This window comes from Chamaea fasciata, unplaced genomic scaffold (genome assembly GCF_029207755.1).
Source record: "Chamaea fasciata isolate MVZ Bird 193981 ecotype frontalis unplaced genomic scaffold, bChaFas1.0.hap1 SCAF_21, whole genome shotgun sequence".
Taxonomy (NCBI): Eukaryota; Metazoa; Chordata; class Aves; order Passeriformes; family Sylviidae; genus Chamaea; species Chamaea fasciata.
Window position 1 is genome coordinate 6735691 of NW_027094106.1, and position 20846 is coordinate 6756536.

The 20846-nt window shown below is 55.7% G+C and overlaps 4 protein-coding genes across 5 annotated transcripts in view; 2 read left to right on the top strand and 2 right to left on the bottom strand.

The window, feature by feature from the left end:
* The window catches only part of SUPT6H (SPT6 homolog, histone chaperone and transcription elongation factor), a 26766-nt gene extending 14341 nt beyond the window's left edge, over nt 1-12425 (top strand). The window contains exons 19-37 of the mRNA XM_066201850.1: nt 21-138; nt 235-311; nt 440-575; nt 973-1110; nt 1412-1579; nt 2269-2396; nt 3426-3633; nt 4071-4218; nt 4455-4597; nt 5349-5489; nt 6575-6770; nt 6904-7142; nt 7366-7479; nt 7592-7716; nt 8165-8277; nt 8659-8736; nt 8820-8986; nt 10166-10347; nt 10508-12425. Coding sequence (XP_066057947.1) covers nt 21-138; nt 235-311; nt 440-575; nt 973-1110; nt 1412-1579; nt 2269-2396; nt 3426-3633; nt 4071-4218; nt 4455-4597; nt 5349-5489; nt 6575-6770; nt 6904-7142; nt 7366-7479; nt 7592-7716; nt 8165-8277; nt 8659-8736; nt 8820-8986; nt 10166-10347; nt 10508-10694 — 2806 coding nt within the window. The 3' untranslated portion in view covers nt 10695-12425. The remainder of the gene's footprint in view (nt 1-20; nt 139-234; nt 312-439; nt 576-972; nt 1111-1411; nt 1580-2268; nt 2397-3425; nt 3634-4070; nt 4219-4454; nt 4598-5348; nt 5490-6574; nt 6771-6903; nt 7143-7365; nt 7480-7591; nt 7717-8164; nt 8278-8658; nt 8737-8819; nt 8987-10165; nt 10348-10507) is intronic.
* Nucleotides 12426-13307: 882 nt separating this feature from the next.
* On the bottom strand, nt 13308-15571 carry PROCA1 (protein interacting with cyclin A1). Its single transcript, XM_066202224.1, has 4 exons — nt 15046-15571; nt 14170-14302; nt 13948-14082; nt 13308-13869 (listed from the first exon to the last, which is right to left on the bottom strand). The coding sequence occupies exons 1-4, from the start codon at nt 15569-15571 to the stop codon at nt 13356-13358; spliced, it is 1308 nt and encodes a 435-aa protein (XP_066058321.1). The 3' UTR covers nt 13308-13355.
* A 759-nt stretch (nt 15572-16330) lies between these two features.
* Nucleotides 16331-17614, top strand: LOC136299832 (adenine phosphoribosyltransferase-like). Its single transcript, XM_066201797.1, has 6 exons — nt 16331-16343; nt 16471-16620; nt 16755-16848; nt 16933-17079; nt 17161-17256; nt 17359-17614. Exons 2-6 carry the CDS (start codon nt 16498-16500, stop codon nt 17484-17486), a joined length of 588 nt encoding a protein of 195 aa, XP_066057894.1. The 5' UTR covers nt 16331-16343; nt 16471-16497; the 3' UTR covers nt 17487-17614.
* An 81-nt stretch (nt 17615-17695) lies between these two features.
* RAB34 (RAB34, member RAS oncogene family) lies at nt 17696-20709 on the bottom strand. 2 transcript variants are annotated; one of them, XM_066201795.1, is made up of 11 exons: nt 20651-20709; nt 19868-19972; nt 19693-19784; nt 19256-19321; nt 18941-19042; nt 18807-18871; nt 18681-18732; nt 18456-18537; nt 18286-18376; nt 18094-18200; nt 17696-18010 (listed from the first exon to the last, which is right to left on the bottom strand). In XM_066201795.1, the coding sequence occupies exons 2-11, from the start codon at nt 19919-19921 to the stop codon at nt 17741-17743; spliced, it is 981 nt and encodes a 326-aa protein (XP_066057892.1). In that variant the 5' UTR covers nt 19922-19972; nt 20651-20709; the 3' UTR covers nt 17696-17740. The 2 variants fall into 2 exon arrangements, with proteins under 2 accessions (XP_066057892.1, XP_066057893.1); XM_066201796.1 differs by having other exon boundaries at nt 17856-18010; nt 18090-18200.
* Between the last annotated feature and the right edge of the window lie 137 nt (nt 20710-20846).

A 20846-nucleotide genomic window follows, 5' to 3' on the forward strand; every position in this document is an offset into this window, starting at 1 on the left:
GAGTGAGCTCTGTTTGACAGGGACCACCCCGTGTTTTGTGCCCTCGTTAATGGAGAGGGTGAGGTGACAGATTTCCTCCGATTGCCACATTTCACAAAGAGAAGGAATGCCTGGCGTGAGGAGGAGAGGGAAAAGAAGGTGAGCTTTGGTGCAGCTGTCACTGAGATGAATGTAGGTAGCTCAGAGCAGAAACCCTTTAGCTTTTCTACTCTGATTTTCTACTTGCCTTTCCAGGCCCAGGATATTGAAACATTGAAAAAATTCCTCCTGAACAAGAAGCCTCACGTGGTGACAATTGCAGGTGAAAACAGGTCAGTCTTAGTGCTGCTTCCACTTCCCAGTCTCTTTGCAGTCCTTTCCTCGTGCCTGTCTACATTTCACTGTTTCCTGGACTCAGCTCCATCCTCTCCCCTCAATCCCCTTTGCTGTCTCACCCTAGGGATGCTCAGATGCTGATGGAGGATGTAAAAAGGATTGTTCATGAGCTGGACCAAGGGCAGCAACTGTCCTCGATCGGAGTGGAGCTGGTGGACAACGAACTGGCCATCCTCTACATGAACAGCAAGAAGTCTGAGGTGAACCTTCTGCTACTCCAGCTCTCCCTTAGTCTGTTGCTCATTCGTGCTGTGTCATCCTCCATTTCTTGTGCTGGCCTTGCATCATCCTCTGTCTCATATGATCCATCTGGACAGTCACGTACTGAGTTTTGGATCAAGGCAAAACGTCTTAAGTTTCCCTGAAGAGATCAGCACCAGCAGATGCACAAAGTGGATATTGATGTAGTCAGAAATGAGTGAGATTGTTCCATTACTAATTGCATAACAGCTCCTGGGAGCCTTTGACCTCAGCTTTCTTTGCCCTGAGCACCAAGTGTTTCCTTGCTGCAGTCCCTGTCTGATGTCTCTTTGCTGCTTGTGGTACAAAGTGTGAACACACCACGAGGGTTTTCCCTGATCCTGTGTCCTGTTGCAGAATGAATTCCGGGATTACCCCCCTCTGCTGCGTCAGGCCGTGTCCCTCGCTCGCCGTATCCAGGACCCCCTCATAGAGTTTGCCCAGGTCTGCAGCTCTGATGAGGATATTCTCTGCCTGAAACTCCACCCTCTGCAGGTAAATTTTCCTTGGGCAAGAAAGATCCTTCCTTGCAAGAGAAAGCGTCCTGTGAGGGTTTGCTTTCAAAGAAAAGGTTTCCAAGTTAGACTTGTGCAAGTTCTGCCTGTTCTGTGGCGTATTCAGGCTACACAGCACCTTCCTTGTTTTTTTTTTTAATTCTTATCAGCCTTTAGGCTGTTCTCAGGGGTAACTCTGAGGTGCAACACAGCTCCCGGGAGCCAGTATGTTGTGTTTGGCTCATGGCAGAGGGCTGCACAGACCCATCTTTTCCAGGGCTAACACCTCTTCTCTCTGCCAGGAGCACGTGGTGAAGGAGGAGCTGCTGAACGCGCTCTACTGCGAATTCATCAACCGTGTGAACGAGGTGGGGGTGGATGTGAACAGAGCCATTGCTCACCCCCACAGCCAGGCTTTGCTGCAGTACGTGTGTGGCCTGGGACCACGCAAAGGCACTCACCTGCTGAAGGTAAGGAGGCTTCTGAGCCTGCCCACAAAACCAGCACATCACCGGCACTCCGTGAGTGCTCGGGAGGTGAGTCAGGGCGCCCTGTGCCAGGTGCAGCTGACAGTTCTGTTGATGTGTGTTTCTGCCTCACTGTGCCTCGCCCCGAAGCTATGCGTGGACTTGTGTCCTTGAGAGACCCAAACAGCTCAGCAGATCCATCAATCCCAGCCAGCTCCCAACCCCACAGGAATGGATGTGCTGTCAGAGCATCAAGACACCTCCACAGTGTAGAAAACACGAGGCAAAAAGCCAACGCTTTTCTGAGAGTTGGAGCCATGATGATATGGAATCATCATCTTTCACACAATGTTGAGACACTGGCAGGGAGCAACAACTTCAGAGTTGTGATGGGCGTGTGTCAGATGCTTTAAACACTGCAGTGTGCAGTGTGAATACTCTTGCTTTTTTCCCAGACAAAAACAATTTGGGTTGGAATGGACCTTAAAGATCATCTAATTCCAACCCCTGGCCATGGCCACAAGCATCTTCCACTAAAGCAGGTTACTCAGAGCCCCATCCAACCTGGCCTTGAACAATTCCAGGGACAGGAAGTCCACAGCCTCTGTGGGTCTGTGGGTAATCTTGTGTTTGAATAGCAGGGTTTATATTCTTGCCTCTCTCAAGGTTTATATTCTTGCCTGTCTCTGCAGATCTTAAAACAAAACAACACCCGTCTGGAGAACAGGACCCAGCTGGTTACAATGTGTCACATGGGACCCAAAGTGTTTATCAACTGTGCTGGCTTCATCAAAATTGACACAGCATCGCTGGGTGATAGGTGGGTATTGGGCTGTATTTGATATCCTGTGGGGTGTGGAGTCAGTGTGAGTGACAGGCTGACACAGTCATCTTCCCTCAGTCAGTGTTCCCCAGAGTTTCTGTGTGGCCCCTCTGACTTTAGGCCAAGTTCAGGTATTTCTGGTTATTAATCTGATTCTTATGGGCAGCTAAACTTGCAGAGCAGTAGTGTGAACTGCAGAAAATGGATTACATGGCTTGTTCTGGTGTGAAGGACCCTTTGTGATCAAGAGGAACTAAACTAAAACCAGTTGTTCCCTAAAATATTTATCATGCAGTCATCAGTAAGCCATGGACGCTTCAGCTTAGTTTCTGCCTGTTCCTTCCCACAGTATTTTATTTTTCTAAAGTTTCAAACTTGAGAAATAACTCGGCAATTTGGCTTCCTCTTAAACCAGTAGCAATACTGGGATGTTCATAGAGCATTAAGTTACTGGTAACTGTCCAAGAGGTGTTTTGAGGATAGCTGTGACCTTGTTTCTGAACCTGACTGGCTGCTTTGCACAAAGGGTCACTTACCAGAAACGTGCTTTCTCCAGGGTTTTTTTGCCTTTGAAAAGCAATGTGAGGAACAACACGTGGCTGAATCCCTACACTGAGTGATCCAACCCCGCTAGATCCCTTGGTTCTTGCAGGATACAAATCCCAGAGATCCTGGGGGCAAAGTGTAGCCCATCCAAACAGCTCAATGGCAACACTGAATTTGTGTGAGGAGAGGAGCTGCAGAGAGCTGTGTGCTCATAGAGCAGCTGTAGTATGCAGGGAGCAAATCCACCCAGCATCCAAAATGCCTGGCTGTGTCTTTGGAGCTGCAGACTGGAGTTTGCCAGGTCTTGCCTTGGCTCCTGTTGGTTTAGCAATGAATAATTCATGATGTCTTTTTTGGACTACTTTGTTCTGTGGAGGGCAGCTCCCCCGTGCTCAGTGCTCAGCAATGTGCTTGATCACTGAGCTGCAGGAACAGCTGGAACAGCTCAGAGCCCTCATCTGAACATTGGTTTTGTTTCAGCACTGATTCCTACATTGAAGTCCTAGATGGCTCTAGGGTCCATCCTGAAACCTATGAATGGGCACGGAAAATGGCAGTGGATGCCCTGGAATACGATGAGTCAGCTGAGGATGCAAATCCTGCAGGAGCTCTGGAGGAAATCCTGGAAAACCCCGAGCGCCTGAAAGACCTGGATCTTGATGCCTTTGCTGAAGAACTGGAAAGACAGGTGCATTGGGGGTTCCTGGTGCTGAGAAACAGAGGGGAAGCTCTGCTGCCCAACTGAGATTCTCATGTTTTATAGCTTTATCCTTTTTAGGAGCTGGGCATTAGCTGTACTGTCATAAAATGTGTAAACAGCCATGATGAGCAGTCAGTGTCTGACAGTGGCATGCAGTAAATGCTTGCAGAAAGTACACTGAGGAGAGGAGGCTGTAATTAGACCATTTAAGCTCTTCTCCCTGAAATTTTTTCTAAATGTCTTTGTCCTTTTGATCTCCTCAACATCCTGTGACTGAGTTTCACCATTTGTTGGTACCTGCTGCGTTCCTCTTTTTTAAATTCGCTGTTTCGTAAGTTGCTTGAGTTCTTCCAAAACTTACACTGGATTCCCTGCTGACCTTCTTCCTGCTGCTCATGCCTTTATAACCTCTACATCCCACACAGGGCTACGGTGACAAGCACATCACTTTGTACGACATTCGAGCTGAGCTAAGCTGCAGATACAAGGACCTGAGAACCCCGTACCGTTCTCCCAACACAGAGGAGGTCTTCAATATGCTGACCAAAGAAACTCCAGAGACATTTTACATAGGTACATCCCTGTTCACGTGCCTGCTTTCCGTCCTCCTAAGTTGACACAGGTTGTGTGAAGGTGGGGCAAAGGGATCTTGGTGATGGTGCTAGGATAGTGCTGTGGTGCAATGTGAAGCAGCTTTTCAAGTATTTGGGTTGTCTCCTAACACCTTCATGCATGAATAACAACCTTGGATGGAGGGAACTGCCCAGCTCTGCAGTGTTTCATTCTTTCCCTCTGCCATCACCCCACAGGTAAAATGATCATCTGCAATGTGACTGGGATTGCCCACAGGCGCCCACAGGGAGAGAGCTACGACCAGGCGATACGGAATGATGAAACTGGCCTTTGGCAGTGTCCTTTCTGCCAGCAGGACAACTTCCCAGAGCTCAGCGAGGTGGGGGCTGCTTCTCCTGACGAGCCTGCCTTTGTCAGGAGCCTGCCATCAGCAGGAGTGTTGTGTAGGGTTCTTGGGAGACAAGGTATCAGAGCCAAGATTGTGTCCGCAGTGCCCCGGGATCCCAACCTGGTGTGGCCTTTGGCTGTAAATAAAATCTGTTGCACTTCTGACTAATTGCTTCAGTATAGATTTGACAGGTCTTTATGGCTGCATTATGGCTTTTAGAGTGAAATGGACCTGGGGCTAAGCTGACCCGTTCTTTGCAGATACATAAAGCGTTCTTGTTTGTGGTCTGGGATTGTGTTTTATGCAGAGAAATTGCCTGTGACACTGAGAACAGAAGGCTCTGCCACCTTCTCAATTTTAAGAACTTATCTGGACCACCTGCTGCTTAATGCAGCTGTACTTTAGGTCCCTTCTAAACACTGTGAATTCCAGCCTGGGTAATCCGTGACTTTAAACCCCTATAGTGTTCATTAGAGACCAGCCCTGGCTACAGGCTGGTGTTCATGCTCTAAAAATGTTCTGACCTTCCTGGTTGCAATGTCCCATAAACTGAGCAGAACTGGAGGAGGAAGATTGCATTACTGGGTAGCATTTGTTGAAGTCTTCTGTCCCCTGCCCTTCCACAAGTCTCTGCTGGCTGCACCACTTTGCTGACACAGCTTTTGGACTTGTTTTGAGTATGAACTGCTGGGGCTATTTTGTTTCCATGCTGAATGATTTATTTACTTTTGCCTTGCTCAAGGTTTGGAACCATTTTGACAGCGGTTCCTGCCCAGGTCAGGCCATTGGAGTGAAGACACGTCTGGATAATGGTGTTGCTGGCTTCATCCCAACAAAATTTCTTAGTGACAAGGTGGTCAAGAGGCCAGAAGAAAGGGTGAAGGTATGAGAGCAGGGGATTTTCACACTCCCAGTGAGAGCTGGAAGAACCTGGAGCCAATACCAAAGACTCAGAGTTTGGTTAAAAACACTGTTCTTAAATGACTTTTCTGACCTTATTTTCATGTAAGGACTTCAAATCAGCAGGAAGTTCAGGTTCTGGTTAGTGTCCTTGTCCCACGGTGCAAATCTCCCTTGGCAGCTGGTGGGACCCTGTTAATCAGTTAACACGTTGTGCTGCTGGAGGATTTATTGTTGTCTGGCTGCAGTCTGGGTTTAGGAGACCAGAAGGCATTCTAATGCAGAGCTGCCCTTTGTTTCTGGCTTTCTAAAGAGTTCACAGAACTGCTTTTGGACAGGCAAGGGTCATTTTCCCTCTTAGATCTTTTTCATCCCTCTCCATTAATTTGTGGAGGTCATCAGAGTTACTGGTCCTGCTCAGGTCAGGGATTGGGGTTCTGAAAGAAATGGAATTACACCTCTTTATCACATAATAAAATAGTGGTTTGACATCTTGGCTGTCTTTTGGGGTCCCAAGCAGTCCATGCAGGTGATGGATAATCCTGTAAGCTCAGAGGTTTCAGCATTTCTTTAAAGGAGTTGTTAATTAACTTCATCATGGTTAACTGAACTAAGACATTGCAGTTTTTGTGGGGAGATTTTCTGCCTCACATTTTATTAGAGCAGTCCTTTGGGTGTCTGCTTCTGAACACACTTAACTGCTTTCTTGCACATCTTGAAGTCCAGTTTTGCTGCTCCCGTTGTGAAAGAGATTTGAAATAGAAAAAAGTGATTGTCCTCACCCTCCAGACGTGCAGTTTTCCATGTGGTGTGGGTAATAGGGAATAGATGTGCTGGAGAACTGCCCATTTTTCCCTTAATCTCTTTTGATTCTGGTCATTTTTGGAATCAGTTGACTTTCAGTTTGTCTAGAAAGATCACTTTTAAAGGTTGTATCAGTCTGAAGTAGCTGAGGTGATTTGTACCTCCTCAATGTCAGCAGGATCCCCCATGGATTGTTCAGTAGCACAGGGATTCTGGTGTATCTGCCCAACCTGCTGCTCACCTTGGCCTGCACCTCCTCTGCAGGTGGGAATGACCGTCCACTGCCGCATCATGAAGATTGACATTGAGAAATTCAGTGCAGACCTGACCTGCAGGACCTCAGACCTGATGGACAAGAACAACGAGTGGAAACTGCCCAAAGACACCTACTACGACTTCGACTCTGAGGCAGCAGATCACAAACAGGAAGAAGACATGAAAAGAAAGCAGCAGAGGACAAGTGAGTTCTCTTAATTTCTCTCTCGCTTGTAATTCCAGCCTTCCCCGGCTGCTTCAGGACAACAGCCACAATTAGATACAGTTGCATTAAAGCAGTTCCTCTTGGAAGGCTGAAGGTTCCCTTTGTTCCCCAGCTTACATCAAGAGGGTAATTGCTCACCCATCATTCCACAACATCAGCTTCAAGCAAGCAGAGAAGATGATGGAGACCATGGACCAAGGGGATGTGATTATTCGGCCAAGCAGCAAAGGGGAGAACCATCTGACTGTCACCTGGAAGGTCAACGATGGCATTTACCAGCATGTGGATGTCCGGGAAGAGGGCAAGGAGAATGCCTTCAGCCTGGGCTCCATGCTCTGGATTAACACAGAGGTAAAGCCCTGTAGAGCAAGCCTGGGAAGGGGAAGGACTGATTTTAAAGGTTGACACAGCCCTTCTGTCCTTGTAGCTGCTTTTGCACTCTTGGAGAGTAACTTCCAATACATTCTCTGGATCCTTAGACAATACTTGTCTTTTTTTTTTCCCTCAAGCCTTGCTGTGCAGAGTGTATGACCAAATGCACCTTAAATCGCTCTTTAAATGTGTTTGTTCAAAGGAGTTTGAAGACCTGGATGAAATTGTTGCTCGTTATGTCCAGCCAATGGCTTCTTTTGCCAGAGACCTGTTGAACCACAAGTACTATCAGGACTGCAATGGTGGAGACAAGAAGGTGAGACAATCCCAGGATATGGTAACTTCTTAGGAAGATATCTGTAAGTTCTGTGTGCTGCTGAAAATGTGGGCTCCTCTGGAGCATTTATCTTCTTTCTCTCTCTAATTAGAAGCTGGAAGAGCTGCTGATAAAGACCAAGAAAGAGAAGCCAACATTTATTCCATACTTCATTAGTGCCTGTAAAGATCTACCTGGTAAATTTCTCTTGGGATATCAGCCTCGAGGCAAACCAAGGTAAGTGAGAGGCAAGCCCAGCATCTGCCCTGAGTACTGCCAGTATCAAACCTCAGCTGACTACTGCCAGTTTTTCTTCCAGCTCTGTCAGAATCCCTGTAAATCACACCTCCTCTTTGCCAGGATTTGGCCTCCTGACAGTGGAGGACCCAATTCTAGCAGTAAATCTCACCCAGGAAACTCCCATGTTTCTTAACCATCTGGCTGCCACAGGCAGCACTGCCCTGTGGGTGTTGTGGGAATGCTGGCAGGGAACGATGGATTTTTCATGGAAAGGCAGGGTAGTTTGAAGTAATTGTTAGAAGATAAAGTGTCTTGGGTGGATCTATCTGTTGATTATCAGTACAGCCATTGCCTGTGGTTTTAGTCCATGGCTATTCTGAGTGTGAGCTGTCAGTGAGTGCCTGAAACAGCCTGTGATGTCTCATGCTGTCCCTGCTCCTCCCAGGATAGAATATGTGACAGTGACACCAGAGGGATTCCGCTACCGGGGCCAAGTCTTCCCTACTGTGAATGGACTTTTCCGATGGTTTAAGGATCATTATCAGGACCCTGTTCCAGGTGAGCAGCCTAAAACTTTGGTGCCTCAGCTCTTTGTTTATCACACAATATCAGGGACAGTTATTAAAGGACACTTCATCTTCTTTATCCCAAAAATGTGTCCTAGGATTTTTCTATATGGGGGAAGTTTCCAAGCAATGCTTGAGATGTTTGGCTCCATGGACTGACCCACTGAGAGCTCTCCTGAGAGTTGATCTTTCATCAAGGGGACTGTGCAGCAAAGTCTGGGCCAGTCCCTTTCCCCTCTTTTGTCTCCCCCACCATACAATCCAGCACACACCAGAACAACTGTTGACTCCATTTTTTTCAAATCCTGAGTTCCAAACCAATGGCTGCTCTTCCAGGAGAATTAATCTCCCTCTTGGCTGGTGTTTTACACAGGTATCACCCCCAGCAGTAGCAGTCGGACCAGGACTCCAGCCTCCATTAATGCTACTCCAGCTAACATCAACCTGGCAGGTGAGTGCATTCCCAGCTGGAATTGAGATGTGAGCTTCTCCTCCAGGCTCCACTTTTCCTAATGCAGTATGTCTCCCTTGCAGACCTGACACGTGCAGTGAACGCTCTACCACAGAACATGACGTCCCAGATGTTCAGTGCCATCGCTGCTGTGACAGGCCAGGGACAGAACCCAAATGCCACCCCAGCACAGTGGGGCTCCAGCCAGTACGGCTATGGGGGCAGCGGAGGCGGCAGCAGCGCGTACCACGTAGGTGTCACTTAAATTTCTGCTGGCTTCTCCTTGCTGCTAGAAACCACTGGGAGCCTAAGGAATCCCTCATTGCCTGAGGTCCCCAAGTCCTACTTTTGTCCCATGATGCTGCACAGGCTGGATTCTTGAACCAGGTTTCCTTTTGCCTCCCGTGACTGGAGAAATGAGGCGCGTAACACAGCCCTGCTCTGGGGGGGAGTTGGAGCAAGGAGCAAGCTGGTCTGGCCCCCTAAGGAATGTGGCAGGGTGGAGAGGAGGGATCCAGCAGTGAGGGCACACAGCCTTCTGATTGTGCCCCTGAATTGGCAACGTGAGCTGCCAATGGAGGAGATTAGCTGGGAAAGTATGCGCTGAGTTTGCAGGGCTTTTCAGCTCAGCGCTAATCTCCGAGCTGCACCGGCGGGGAACACCTCAGCCTGACCCAACACCCAGGGGCTTTGCAGGGAGTAAGATGGAATTGGACAGTTTTGGCTCATGCTGAAGACTTTCTTCATGTGTGCCTGCTCCCAACCCACTCTGCAAGCTTCCCAGCTGGCACCGAGGCAAATTCCAGCTGCGGAAGAGCTGAGGAGCCTGGGTACAAAAAACACACCCAGCTATTGCACCCAAAGAAGAGATGCTGCAAGACAAGGCTTGCAGGGAGGAGTGATCCTCCTTTGGAGCACCTTGGGAGGCTTTCAGGAAGTTTGGCACAGTAAATGCTGAGCTGAGGATAGGCAGGGACTGTGGATAACCCGATTGTATTAATCATTGAGACATCTGAAGAAAAAGGGAGGTGAACACCGGGAGGCAAAGACACTAAGCTCTTCATGGGACAAGCAGCCAGCTGGCTTGGGGTGTGGGAGGGAGCCATCCTGGGAGCTGCTGCGCCTTCTCTGCAGCCTGCAGGGGAAGAATTGATCTGTACTTTGTGCCCACTGCAGGATGTCATTGCTGCTGGCTTGCCCCAAGTGTCTCTTGTGCCCCTTCCCTTTGCTTCTCCCCTTGGGCTGAACAAGGAGGGGTAGGCTGTGCTGGCCCAGCTCTCGGGGGGGGGGAGCAAATGTGCTGTGCTCAGCAGGGCTGGGGGCATGCAGAGTGAGGGTGGGCACCCTCCTGGGCAAGCAGGGCAGTGCAGAGTCCCCCCAGCCTAGCAGGGTCCTCCCTCTGTCCCCTGACACCCTCTGCTCTCCACAGGTCTTCACGACTCCAGCACAGCAGCCGGTGGCCACCCCTCTGATGACCCCCAGCTACTCCTACACTACTCCCAGCCAGCCCATCACCACGCCCCAGTACCAGCTCCAGGCCAACACCACACCCCAGTCCACCCAGTCCCAGTCACAGCCCTCATCCAGCTCCAGGCAGAGGCAGCAGCCAAAGTGAGTAGCTCCGGGTGCTCATATCCTTGCCCCATCTCTGTTGCTTTTCTTGCTTTTTGTGGAAGCAGCACGATGGGGTTACTTCCCCCACGGGGAGGGAGGAAAGGAGGGCAGGGAAGTTTTCCTGTCACAACTCACGTTGTCCCCGTGTCCCTTGCAGGACCAACAGCCACGCTGCCATCGACTGGGGCAAGATGGCCGAGCAGTGGCTGCAGGAGAAGGAGGCTGAGCGGAGGAAACAGAAGCAGAGGTTGACCCCTCGCCCCTCTCCCAGCCCCATGATCGAAAGCACGCCCATGTCCATCGCCGGGGACGCCACGCCTCTCCTGGATGAGATGGATCGATAGGACCTGACACCTGACACCTCCGCTATCTTCTCCAAGGAAGGGGGAAGGAGAGGGAACAATAGGAAGCAACTTCCCTTAGACACATAACTCCTGTTTTATACGTCGTGGGATGGTGGGAAATGACTCTTGGTGATGTGCACCTGAGCGAGAGAATAGACTTGGCAGGGCTGGTTTAAAAATATATACTATATATAAGAAAAATATATCATAGAAAGGAACACTGCATCGTCCTCTGCATTTTAGGCTCCGGTTCTGAGGCACCTTGGAAACTTAGCAAAGCAAACATGAGGTCAAAGGAGCCTGTCCTTGTACATGCACAGCACTCTGCTTTCACCCCAAAGACTGGGAAGCAAACGGAGCTGAAAGTGCATTGCCCTGGAGTGAGCCTGTTTCCTTTGGATTCTCCCAAACCCTGACCATCACCTCCCCTCGTCCTGAGACCACAAAGCAAAGTCGTGGGGGTTGTGACAAACGAACCAGAGTTCTCACAAAGTTCCTGTTGTTGTTTGCTCCATGTTTTCATGCGTGACAGGCTCAGCAGAGCCTGTGCCAACCCCGGCTGTGCCTGGATGGGTCCAGCACAGCAGCTCGGGGTCTTGCTGGAGATGCAGCTGTTGTACCAAAGGCTTGCTCTCTCCTCTGGCTTCTTTTGGAACAATATTTATTTAGTTTTGATTATTATTTTTTTTTTTAATCAGACTGCGAAATAAAGCGCCAGCCTACGGCAGCTTCCCCGAGACAGACACGTGGGATAAAGCACCACGGAGCAGCCCGGAGTGCATGGCCTCCTCCTCTGTACCCGCTTCCCCTGCCCAGCTGTAACCAAGAGGGTGAATAAATAGTGTTTTTACTGAATGCTAGCTCAGAGGTTTTCTGCCTGCACCCTGCCCTTCACCTTAGCATTAGCTCAGAGCAGAGTTGCGTGGTGGAAGTCGATGCTCCTCCTTCCTTTGTTGCTTGGTGTTTCCATCTGCGTGCTGGAGGTTTCGCAGAGAAGCCGATTTCTGTAGTTAAAGGATGTTTTGTTGCAGGTGCACTACGTGGAGACATCACACCGACATCGGGGCACCTCCCTGTGGCTATTGGATAGGGGGAGGCACTGGGAGGGGGTGGATAAAGTGGATTACTTGTGTCAGAAACAGCCCAGTGCGGTGTTCCTGAGGGATTGCCAGCGATGGGAGAGACGTTTCTGAGAGGGAAAGTTCCTGCTGCACACACTCTCCCTTCTCCTGCTTTGTTAGTAGGGATTTTTTATGGAAGCAGAGTCTTTGTTCCTTCCCAGTGCTCCTGGTCAGCCTCCTTTGCTAGGAAATGAGCAGGAACAGCAGATCTTAGGAAACAAAGGTCTTCTTTGCATGTAAATGCTCCTGAAGAATGGCAGCGACCCGGGAGACAAAGCAAAGCTCTTTGCACAGAGAAATGCAGGTCCTGGCTTCAATGCCATCCCCTCTGCAGTGCTGAGGGGCTGACACAGGGTCCTGCTCCTCCCAAAGCCACCCGGGCCAGTGGGAAGAACCGTGGGCTGGGGCCCACAGCTCCGAGGTTGCAGGTGGACGAACCTGGCGCTATTATTTCATGAGACTGTACAATAGGAATATGTCTGGGAGCAGCTCCTTACTGGTTGGACCTGGAAAGAGAGGGCAGGGGGCTAGTTGTGTGTTGTTGCCTCCTTTCTGGCTGTCTTTGTTTTTAGTTTTCCCTTGCTGTCAATAAAAGTTCTACTTTTGGGAAGCTCGTCCGCGTGCCCCGCGTCCGTGCTTCCTGCCGGGATGCTGCGGCTGCCACAGGGGCTTTGCACCCAGAGAGGAAGCAATGCCTTCCTTCACCCTTGGTATTCCCCCCCGGACTCGTGTGATCCGCTTATTTCAGGAATTTGGGATTGCACTGCATGCTCCCCACTGTGGGGTTTGCTGTCTGCTTGGCTCCTGGTGCTCCAGCTTTTTCCAAGTCTGGAATTCAGTGCTGTTGCGGGAAGATGTTTCCACCACCTCGCCGGCACGCTGGGCTGAGCCACACTCCACCCTTGGAAGCACTTTGGAGGAGTTGGTGGCAGTGCCCTGTTCCCTGGGGCTACCCCAGACGGGCTCCCCACCCACCAGGAAGGGACACAGGCAGCATTCTCTGCCCCAGCTCTTCCCAGGCAGCATCTGCCTTTGTCCCAGGGCTGGAAAAGCATCTATTGTCCCGCTCTAAGGAGCTTTGCAGGCATTTGAGGAGCCTTCAGGGCGGGCCAAGACCCTGTTCCTCCCAAAGGAAGGGAGAAGGAGTCGATGCTGATGTTGGAGCACGGGAAAGGCAAGGGGTTAAGAGGATGAGAGAGCTTGGGTGGTGCAATTCAGAGAACTTCCAGAGAAAATTACATGCCTGGGGAGCTGGAATTTAACCCTCTAGCAGGGGAGCTAAAACTGGGGCTCAGCCCTGTTGTGGGCATGTGGCCAAGTGCTGTGCCCCCAGTGCCAGGACAATGCTATGAATTGAGGAGAAGAGTTCAAACCCCTGGATACCCACTCTGCTCTAGGTGTTCCCACGGGATCAGCCCCGGGATTTCCCCTGGATGCTGTCCCCAGTGCCATCCTTTCCCCCACAGAGACAAAGCCGAGGCTGCTCGAGCAGATGTACATTTATTTCACAGCCAGGACCCACGCAGGGCTCAGGGAGGAGTCAGAGCTGCAGCTCTTGCGGGGGCTCAGCCTCAGATTTACTTTTCAGCCTCTTCTTTCTGTTCCTCTCCTTCCTCCTCCTCCTCTTCCCGCTGGTGGTGGGGACCGGGGAGGGAGTGGCTGGCACTGGCTCCCCACCCAATCCCTCCCGTGCCGGGGCATCGCTCAGGATGGTGTTGGATGCTTCCCCCAAGGATGGCAGCAGGGCCCAGGGATCAGCGGGAGCAGCACCTGCAGGACGGCTCCGTGCCCCCTTTTCGGAAGAGCCTTTCTTTTTCAGACCTTTCCCCTTATTTTTCTTATCTTTCTTTCTCTTCCTCTCTTTCTTGACTGCCTTGGGGGCTGTGCCAGTGTGATGATCCACTGGGAGGGCTCCTCCTCCCCCTGTGCTGCCCCACGGGGGGCTCAGGGGGACTCCCCTGGGCCTGGCTGCCCTGTCGATGAGCTCCCCCCCAAATTCATACAGCACCGGCTCTCGGGGCACCGCCACGGCCACCGTGTTGTACGTCTTGCACCTGCCAAAAATGAGCAGACACCACAGGGTGGGACAAGCCCGGGCAGGGGGACAGTCCCCAGGGCAGGGGGGCACTCACCAGACATAGAGATAGGGCTCCACACACTCCTCCCTGTAGGTGAACTCAAAGCAAGGCACCTGGATGACGTTGAAGAAGGCTTGGCCCACCACCCGCGAGGCCGTGTCGTTCACCCTCCGCAGGCACTCCTTCAACCTGCCCCAGGGCAGAGCCGGGTTCAGGGGGCTGGCACCTCCCAGGGGGGGTGTCAGGGTGCCCTGGGGCAGGTCTGGGGACGCTCACCTGTGGTCACAGTCGCAGTGGCTGATGGTGTGCCAGCGCAGGTTGCGGTAGCCGTAGCGGGCGGTGAAGGGGTGGATGACGTGCTGGCAGTGGTCGTGGTCCCGGCAGCACCGGTCCGTGTCCCGGTGCTCCCCTGCAGGGAAATGTGGGGTGCAGGCAGGGCTGGGGGGCCCACATGCAGGGCTAGGGTTGAGCTAGGCTAGGACTAGCATCTGGATTAGATTGGATTGACACACTGGAATCATGCTGGGATAGGTGAGGATGGGTGGGTAGGGGCTCAACTGGATCAGCACTTGGGTGGGGACAAGGCGGGCGCTGGGATGAGGACTGGGCTGCACCAGTACCACACTGGGGATGAGACTGGGACTGGTCTGCAGTCCTGGGGCAGGACCAGGAGAGGGTTTAGGCTGGGATCAGGATTGCAACTGGGAGTGGATCAGTACTGGGACAGGGACTGGAATGGCAGCAGGAGAGAGCACAGAGTAGGCTGGGGACAAAGGGTGGGTCAACAGAGGTCCAGCACCAGAAAGGATTGTGATAGGCAGAGATGTACTGGGATTGGACTGGTGCTTGGGTGAGGACAGAACTGGGATAGACAGGGATTGAACAAGTGTGGGAACAGGGGATGGAGCAGACCAGTACTGGGATGGGACTGGATTAGCATTGGTGGGGACTGACCCAGCATTGGATTGGGCTGGGATGGAGCAGCACTGGGCTGGGGATGGGTGGAGTGGGGTGGGATGGGATAGGATGGGATGGGGAGAAGGGATTTGAGGGAAGGAATTGGAAGGGATGGAAGGGAATGGGATGGGATGAGAAGGGGTGGGATGAGATGAGACGGGAAGATACATGTAGCAGCATCCCTGCCGCCCTTACCCAGTTGCTCGTAGCTGTCCGCGTTGCTGCCCGCACCACACCACAGCGTCCCGGGGTAGGTGAGCCCGCGGCGGGCGCGGGGCCGTCCCGGCGGGGCCGCTCCGGGGGCAGGTGGCAGCAGGAGCAGTAGGAAGAAGAGGAGGAGGAGGAGGAGGCGGCAGAGCAGCCCCGGGGCGCACATGGCACCGCGCCGCTGGCCGCCCTGGGGCCGCCTTATAGAGTGGCGCAGCCCGCCCACGCGGGGCGGCCCGGCACGGCTTGGCACGGCCCGGCACCGTGCGGAGGGTCCCGCAGAGCCGGGGTGCTGCAGCCCGCTCCTGCAGCCGCGGCACGTCCCGCGCCGGCAGCCCGCGGGGAAGGGGTCACCCCTCCCGGTGGGACCGGCCCCGTTGCTGTGGCAGCCGGTGGGGTGATGTGCCGGGGCCGGTAACGAGCCGGCCCCAAACCCCCGCCCCGTGACGCACCGGGCCCCGCACAGCCCCCGGCCCCGGAGCGGCCCCCGACGGGAGAACGATGCTCCCTGCATCCCTGCATCCCATCCTATGGATGCTCTGTGCAGCCCCGGATCCCAGCCCACAGATGCTCCCCTGCATCCCCGCGTCCCTGCCCGTGGATGCTCACCACATCTGCACATCCCACCCCATGAATGCCTGCTGCATCCCTATGTCCCATCCCATTCCCTGTGACCCTGCATCCCATCCCGCAGATGTGCTTTTTACAGGGCAGCCCAGAGCCCGGTGCCCAGCCGGGCTGGCAGCCCACACCGGCATTCCCAGAGCGCTGCCAGGGCTGTCCTTCCTGGCCAGCTCCTGTCCTCGGAGCCCATTGACAGTCAGGACACAGCCCTGGCTCACTGGGATGCTGTGGTAGCCAGTGCTCAGCAGGGCAGGACAGTGCCTGGACACACCAACGGGGACGTGCGTGGCCTCAAAAAAATCCCTGCACTGCCCGAGACCACCCAAAGCTGCAGGAAACCCCGAGCATCACCCTGGCTCGCTGACCCTTGCACCGCGGAGTGCCACCCACACCAGCACAGGCAGCTAGAGCTGCCAACACCCGCGTGGGGTGCAAACACCACAGCCCCATTGCTCCCCACCACAGCACTGCCTGACTGGGACAGCAGAGCTGGTGGGGGACATTACTGGCCCATGGGAAGGATTCCTGCCTGGAACTGTCCCAGTGTCCAGCTGGCCGAGGGTGCTGGCCCAGTGCCACAGGGGCTGCCCCTGCTCAGCTGTCGCTGTCTGTGACGCTCCTGTGACAGTCCTGCTCGGCTCAGCCCTGCCACCAGCACTCAGGTATGGAGCTGGAACGGGAGCCCTGGGCCCTGGGGTGCCACGTGTGGGTGTGGGTGGGGGCAACCAGGCCACGGGGAGTCCTGTGGAGGCTGGAGGTGGGAAAGTCTCACCCCCCCTTCATGCTCAGTGCTTGCAGCGCCTGCAGTCCCCACGCATGGACCTGTGCCATGTCCCTGCCACCCGGGAGAAGGGCTGGTACCTGGCACTGATGGCCCCCAACGTCAAGGGTCCCAACTACGCCTGGCTGGACCCCTCCCGGCTCTACTGCCACCCGCAAGTACCCAGTGCCCAGGGGGGATGGCACCCACGGGGGTGCCAGGGTGGGCTGCATCTCCACAGGGCAGCTGGGGCACCCAGCTGTGGGTGCCCACGGTGGGCTGTGGGCACCCAGCACCTCCACTCTCCCCCCAGGCCTTGCAGGACTGCGTGGCCGACCTGCTGCAGCCCTTCCAGGGAGATGCCATTGACATGGTGGCTGGCATCGACGCCATGGGCTTCATCCTGGGTGAGCAGGACACAGGTGACAGGTGAGTGCAGGGTCTCTGTCCCTTGTCCCTGAGGGTCCTGACAGTGCTGTGCCCACCTCTAGGTGCTGCAGCTGCTGCCACACTGCAGAAAGGCTTCCTGGCCATCCGCAAAGCCGGACACCTCTGTGTGCAGACAGTGGCACAGCCCTACACCGACTACTCGGGCCGGGAGAAGGTGATGGAGGTCCGCACCGATGCCATCTCACCGGGTGAGCCAGTAGAGTGCTCCCCTTTTGGGGGGCTGCCAGTGTGGGCACGGGGCACTCATCCACAGCCTCTGCCCCCTCCAGGTCTGCGCATCCTTCTTGTGGACCAGTGGGTTGAAACTGGGGGCACCATGAGAGCAGCCATCGAGCTGGTGGAGCGGCTGGGGGGGATAGTGGCAGGTAGGAGAGGGCACCCCAGGGTGCACCCATGGGTGCAGCGGGACCACCACTCCCACAGGCTGTGGTGGCCACTGTTGAGCCCCTCTGTGTGTGCCCCCACAGGCGTCGCTGCCATCTGCATGGAGAACAGCGAGGGAGGGAAGTGGCTCCAGGAGCACTACAAGTGCTCCCACTGTGTCCCGCCCCACCTGCAGCCCCGCTTCGACCAGCACCAGTTCGGCTGGGACTGATGTGGGACTGGCACCTCGTGTGTCCCCTGCAGACCCCTGAGGGACACAAGGCTGCTAGCTCTGCAGGACAAGGATGCTCCTTGGTGATAGAAGGAACTCATCCTCAGTGGCAGCCATTCATCCTCCTGCTTGCCTATGAGCCTGGGGGCTGCACCCAGGGACAGGAAGACGCACAACCAGCCCCAGCTCCCTGGCCTCAGCCCCACACCTTTCTTACAAAGCATAAAAAATGTTTTATTAAGACAAAAGAGAGCTTAAGGGCATCTCCTGTGAGCAGTACCTGGGTTTGCATAGCTACAGGAGCCACATGGCTGCTCCTGCCCGCCCCAGCCAGGGGTGCCCAGGCAGGTGAGGGGCCGGGGGGGCTGGGGTGGCAGGGACGGCTCCTCGGGGCCGGCCGGGGTCGCCCCTCTTTGGTCCAGAGGTGTGAGCCTGGAGGGAGCTGGGGTTGTCCCCTCACTGGCAGCACTTGGGTTTCTTGCGGGGCGTTGACAGGTACAGGTCGCTCTCCTTGCTGCTGATCCCTGAGGGACAGAGGACGGAGGGTTGGTGGGTGGGGGGACAAGGGGGGACACCCAGGAGGGGCTGGCCAGGGCTACTCACGCACGGTGTCGCCGATCCTGCGGGTGCTGCTGCCGCGCTCCAGCTCGGCCAACACGCTGCTCTCAAAGGTCAGGGCCGCCACTCGGAAGAAGAAATCCCGCACATTCTCCCCTGCCCCATGGGAAGATACCCCCCTGAGTGTCCCCTGACCTGGCTGACACTGGGATCTGCATCCCCTCACCCAGGTGGGACTCACCAGTGAGTGAGGAGACAGCCCAGTACTCTGCCTGCATCTCCTGGGCCACCTTGAGAGCGTCCTTCTCCATCAGGCTGTACTGTGCTGGTGTCTGCCAACCAAGCCAGGCATGGGTGGGTGACAGGGACAGCCAGGGCACAGCTTGCCCACAGGGAGGGGGACACACTCACACTCAGATCCTTCTTGGAGCCCACCAAGAAGAGGATCACGTTGGATGGGTCGTTCTCCTTCAGGGCATCAGCCAGCCACTGCCTGTGGGAGCCACTGTCACCAGCTGCTGGCCGAGCACTGCCCGCGTGCTCACACAGCCCAGCAGCCCCACAACCCCTCCCTGCCCAGCCCTTAAGGCCCCCACGCTCATCCCTGGTCCCACCCCTGGGCCAAGTGTCACCTACCGTGTGTGCTCCAGGGACCCCACATCGTTGACATCGAAGACAATCACGATGGCTGGGGGAGGAAGGAGGGGTGAGATGGGGACAGGGACAGCGGGATGGGCAGCTGGGTTGCAGTGGGGAGCTCACCCTGTGCTCCCCGGTAGTAGGTGGAGGCGATGCACTTGAAACGCTCCTGGCCAGCCGTGTCCCACCTGAGGGGGGTGTGCGAGGTGAGGGAGGGGTTGCAGGGGTATGTGGGGAGGGGGCTGGCACCTACTCACAGCTGCAGGCTGAAGGGCACCCCCAGCACCTCAAACCGCTCCATCTCGAAATCCACCCCGATGGTCGCCTTGTAGTTCTTATCAAAAGTGTCCTTGCAAAACCTGTGGGGGGGATGAGGGGGGTATCAACATCCCCTGACCCCCGCATCCCAACCCCTTGGGGCCTCAGTGACCTCTGCCCCAGGAGTGCCCAGCACCAACATCTGGCTGCAGCCAGGCTCAGCCCAAGATGCTGCTCCCTTTAGGGGAGAGGGGTCACTTCCCCCGCTCGCCATCCCACGCCAAGCCTCTCCGGGGCTCCGGGGCTCCCGTTACCTGTTGATCAGGCAGGTCTTCCCCACCGAGAGGTCGCCCACCACGATGATCTTGGAGATCTTGAACCTGCAGCGAGGCGGAGGTGCGGCTCAGCAGGGTGGGGGGCACCCCCCGGCCGACCCCGGGGGCAGAGGGACTCGTGGGGTGGGCGGGCATCACCCCACGGCCCCTCGTGTCCGCAGCGCTCCGCATCACGGCTCTGCATCCCGGCGCTGCCGCGGCTCATCCCGGCCCCCCGTGTCCGCCCCCGCCCCGTGTTCCCCCCGTGTCCCCCCCGCGCCGCATTCCAGTGTCGTGACGCAGGGCTCGGCGTCGGGCAGCGCCGGCAGCCACGCGGCGCCCACGCTGGGGACCCCCACCCGCGGCTGGCGGGACCGCGGGCCCCTTGTCACCCCCCCCATGCCAACAGCGGGGACCCCAAACCACGCCCGACTGACCCCACAACGCCCGTCCGCTGCTCCTGGCAGGCGCTGGCCACTGAGGGGTGGAAGGCGTGGCGGGTGTGCAGGGCGGCCTCCTTCCGAAAACACTGCGAGGGGGACAAAGAGGGACACCCGGGTGACCACGGGGCTCGGCGAGGTCACCCCCGGGCTGGTGCGTCCCCCTGCTCACCCGGGGAAGGTCGGCGATGACCCTGTCCCTGCGGACCGGAGCCAGCACGTTCATGGTCCGTGGGTGGCCGGGGGAGCAGGGATGGGACGAGGGTCACCGTGAGGTCTGGGGACAGAGAGCAAGGAGTGGTGATGTCCCCATGTCACAGTTGTCCTCATGAACAGCATTCTGGAACACGGTTGTCCCCGCGTCCCCAGGTGGGGCTGTCCCCTTAACCTAACGGTCTCCACTTTCCCAGGATATGGTTGTCGCTGTGCCCTGATTCCCCACGTCACCGAGGGCGGCTGTCCCCACATGCCTGCCACCTCGAGCCCCTGGACTGTGGCTGTCCTCACACCCCGGGGCACAGCTATCCCCATGTCTCAGCTGACCCCGTGTCCCAGCCATCCCGACATCCCGAGTGTGCCACCCCAGGGTATCACTGTCCCCCTGCCCTCAGGTGTGGCCGTCCCACACTCCGGCTGTCCCCGTGTCCCACCACCCCCACATTCCTACACACCCGGCTACCACTGTCCCCATGTTCCATCCATCCCCGTGTCCCAGCTGCCGCCACGGCCACCGCAGGGTATCGCTGTCCCCGTGCCCCGCAATGGATCTGTCCCCAAGTCCCACCAGTCCCCATCTCCGTGTCCCACCGGTCCCCGCGTGTCCCCCCGTCCCGTGTCCGCCGTGCACAAACCCCGCCGTCCCCCTGCCTTATCCTAGTTCAAGATCAAGCTCTCCCCGCCTCGTCCCTGTCCCCACGCCGAGGGAACGAAGCGGGGTGTCCCCGTTACCGCGAACCTTGCAGGGTCGGTAGCGGTGCTCGGTGCTTCACGCCCAGTCCCGGAGTAACCGGCGTCCAGGCCCCTCCCACGCCCCCGAAGGGGGCGTGGGAGGGGCCTGGACGCCGGTTACTCCGGGACTGGGCCATTGAGCTGCTACCACCGCGACGGGACCCCGGTAATCGCCCGCCACCCCGGGGCTCACCCCGGTCCCG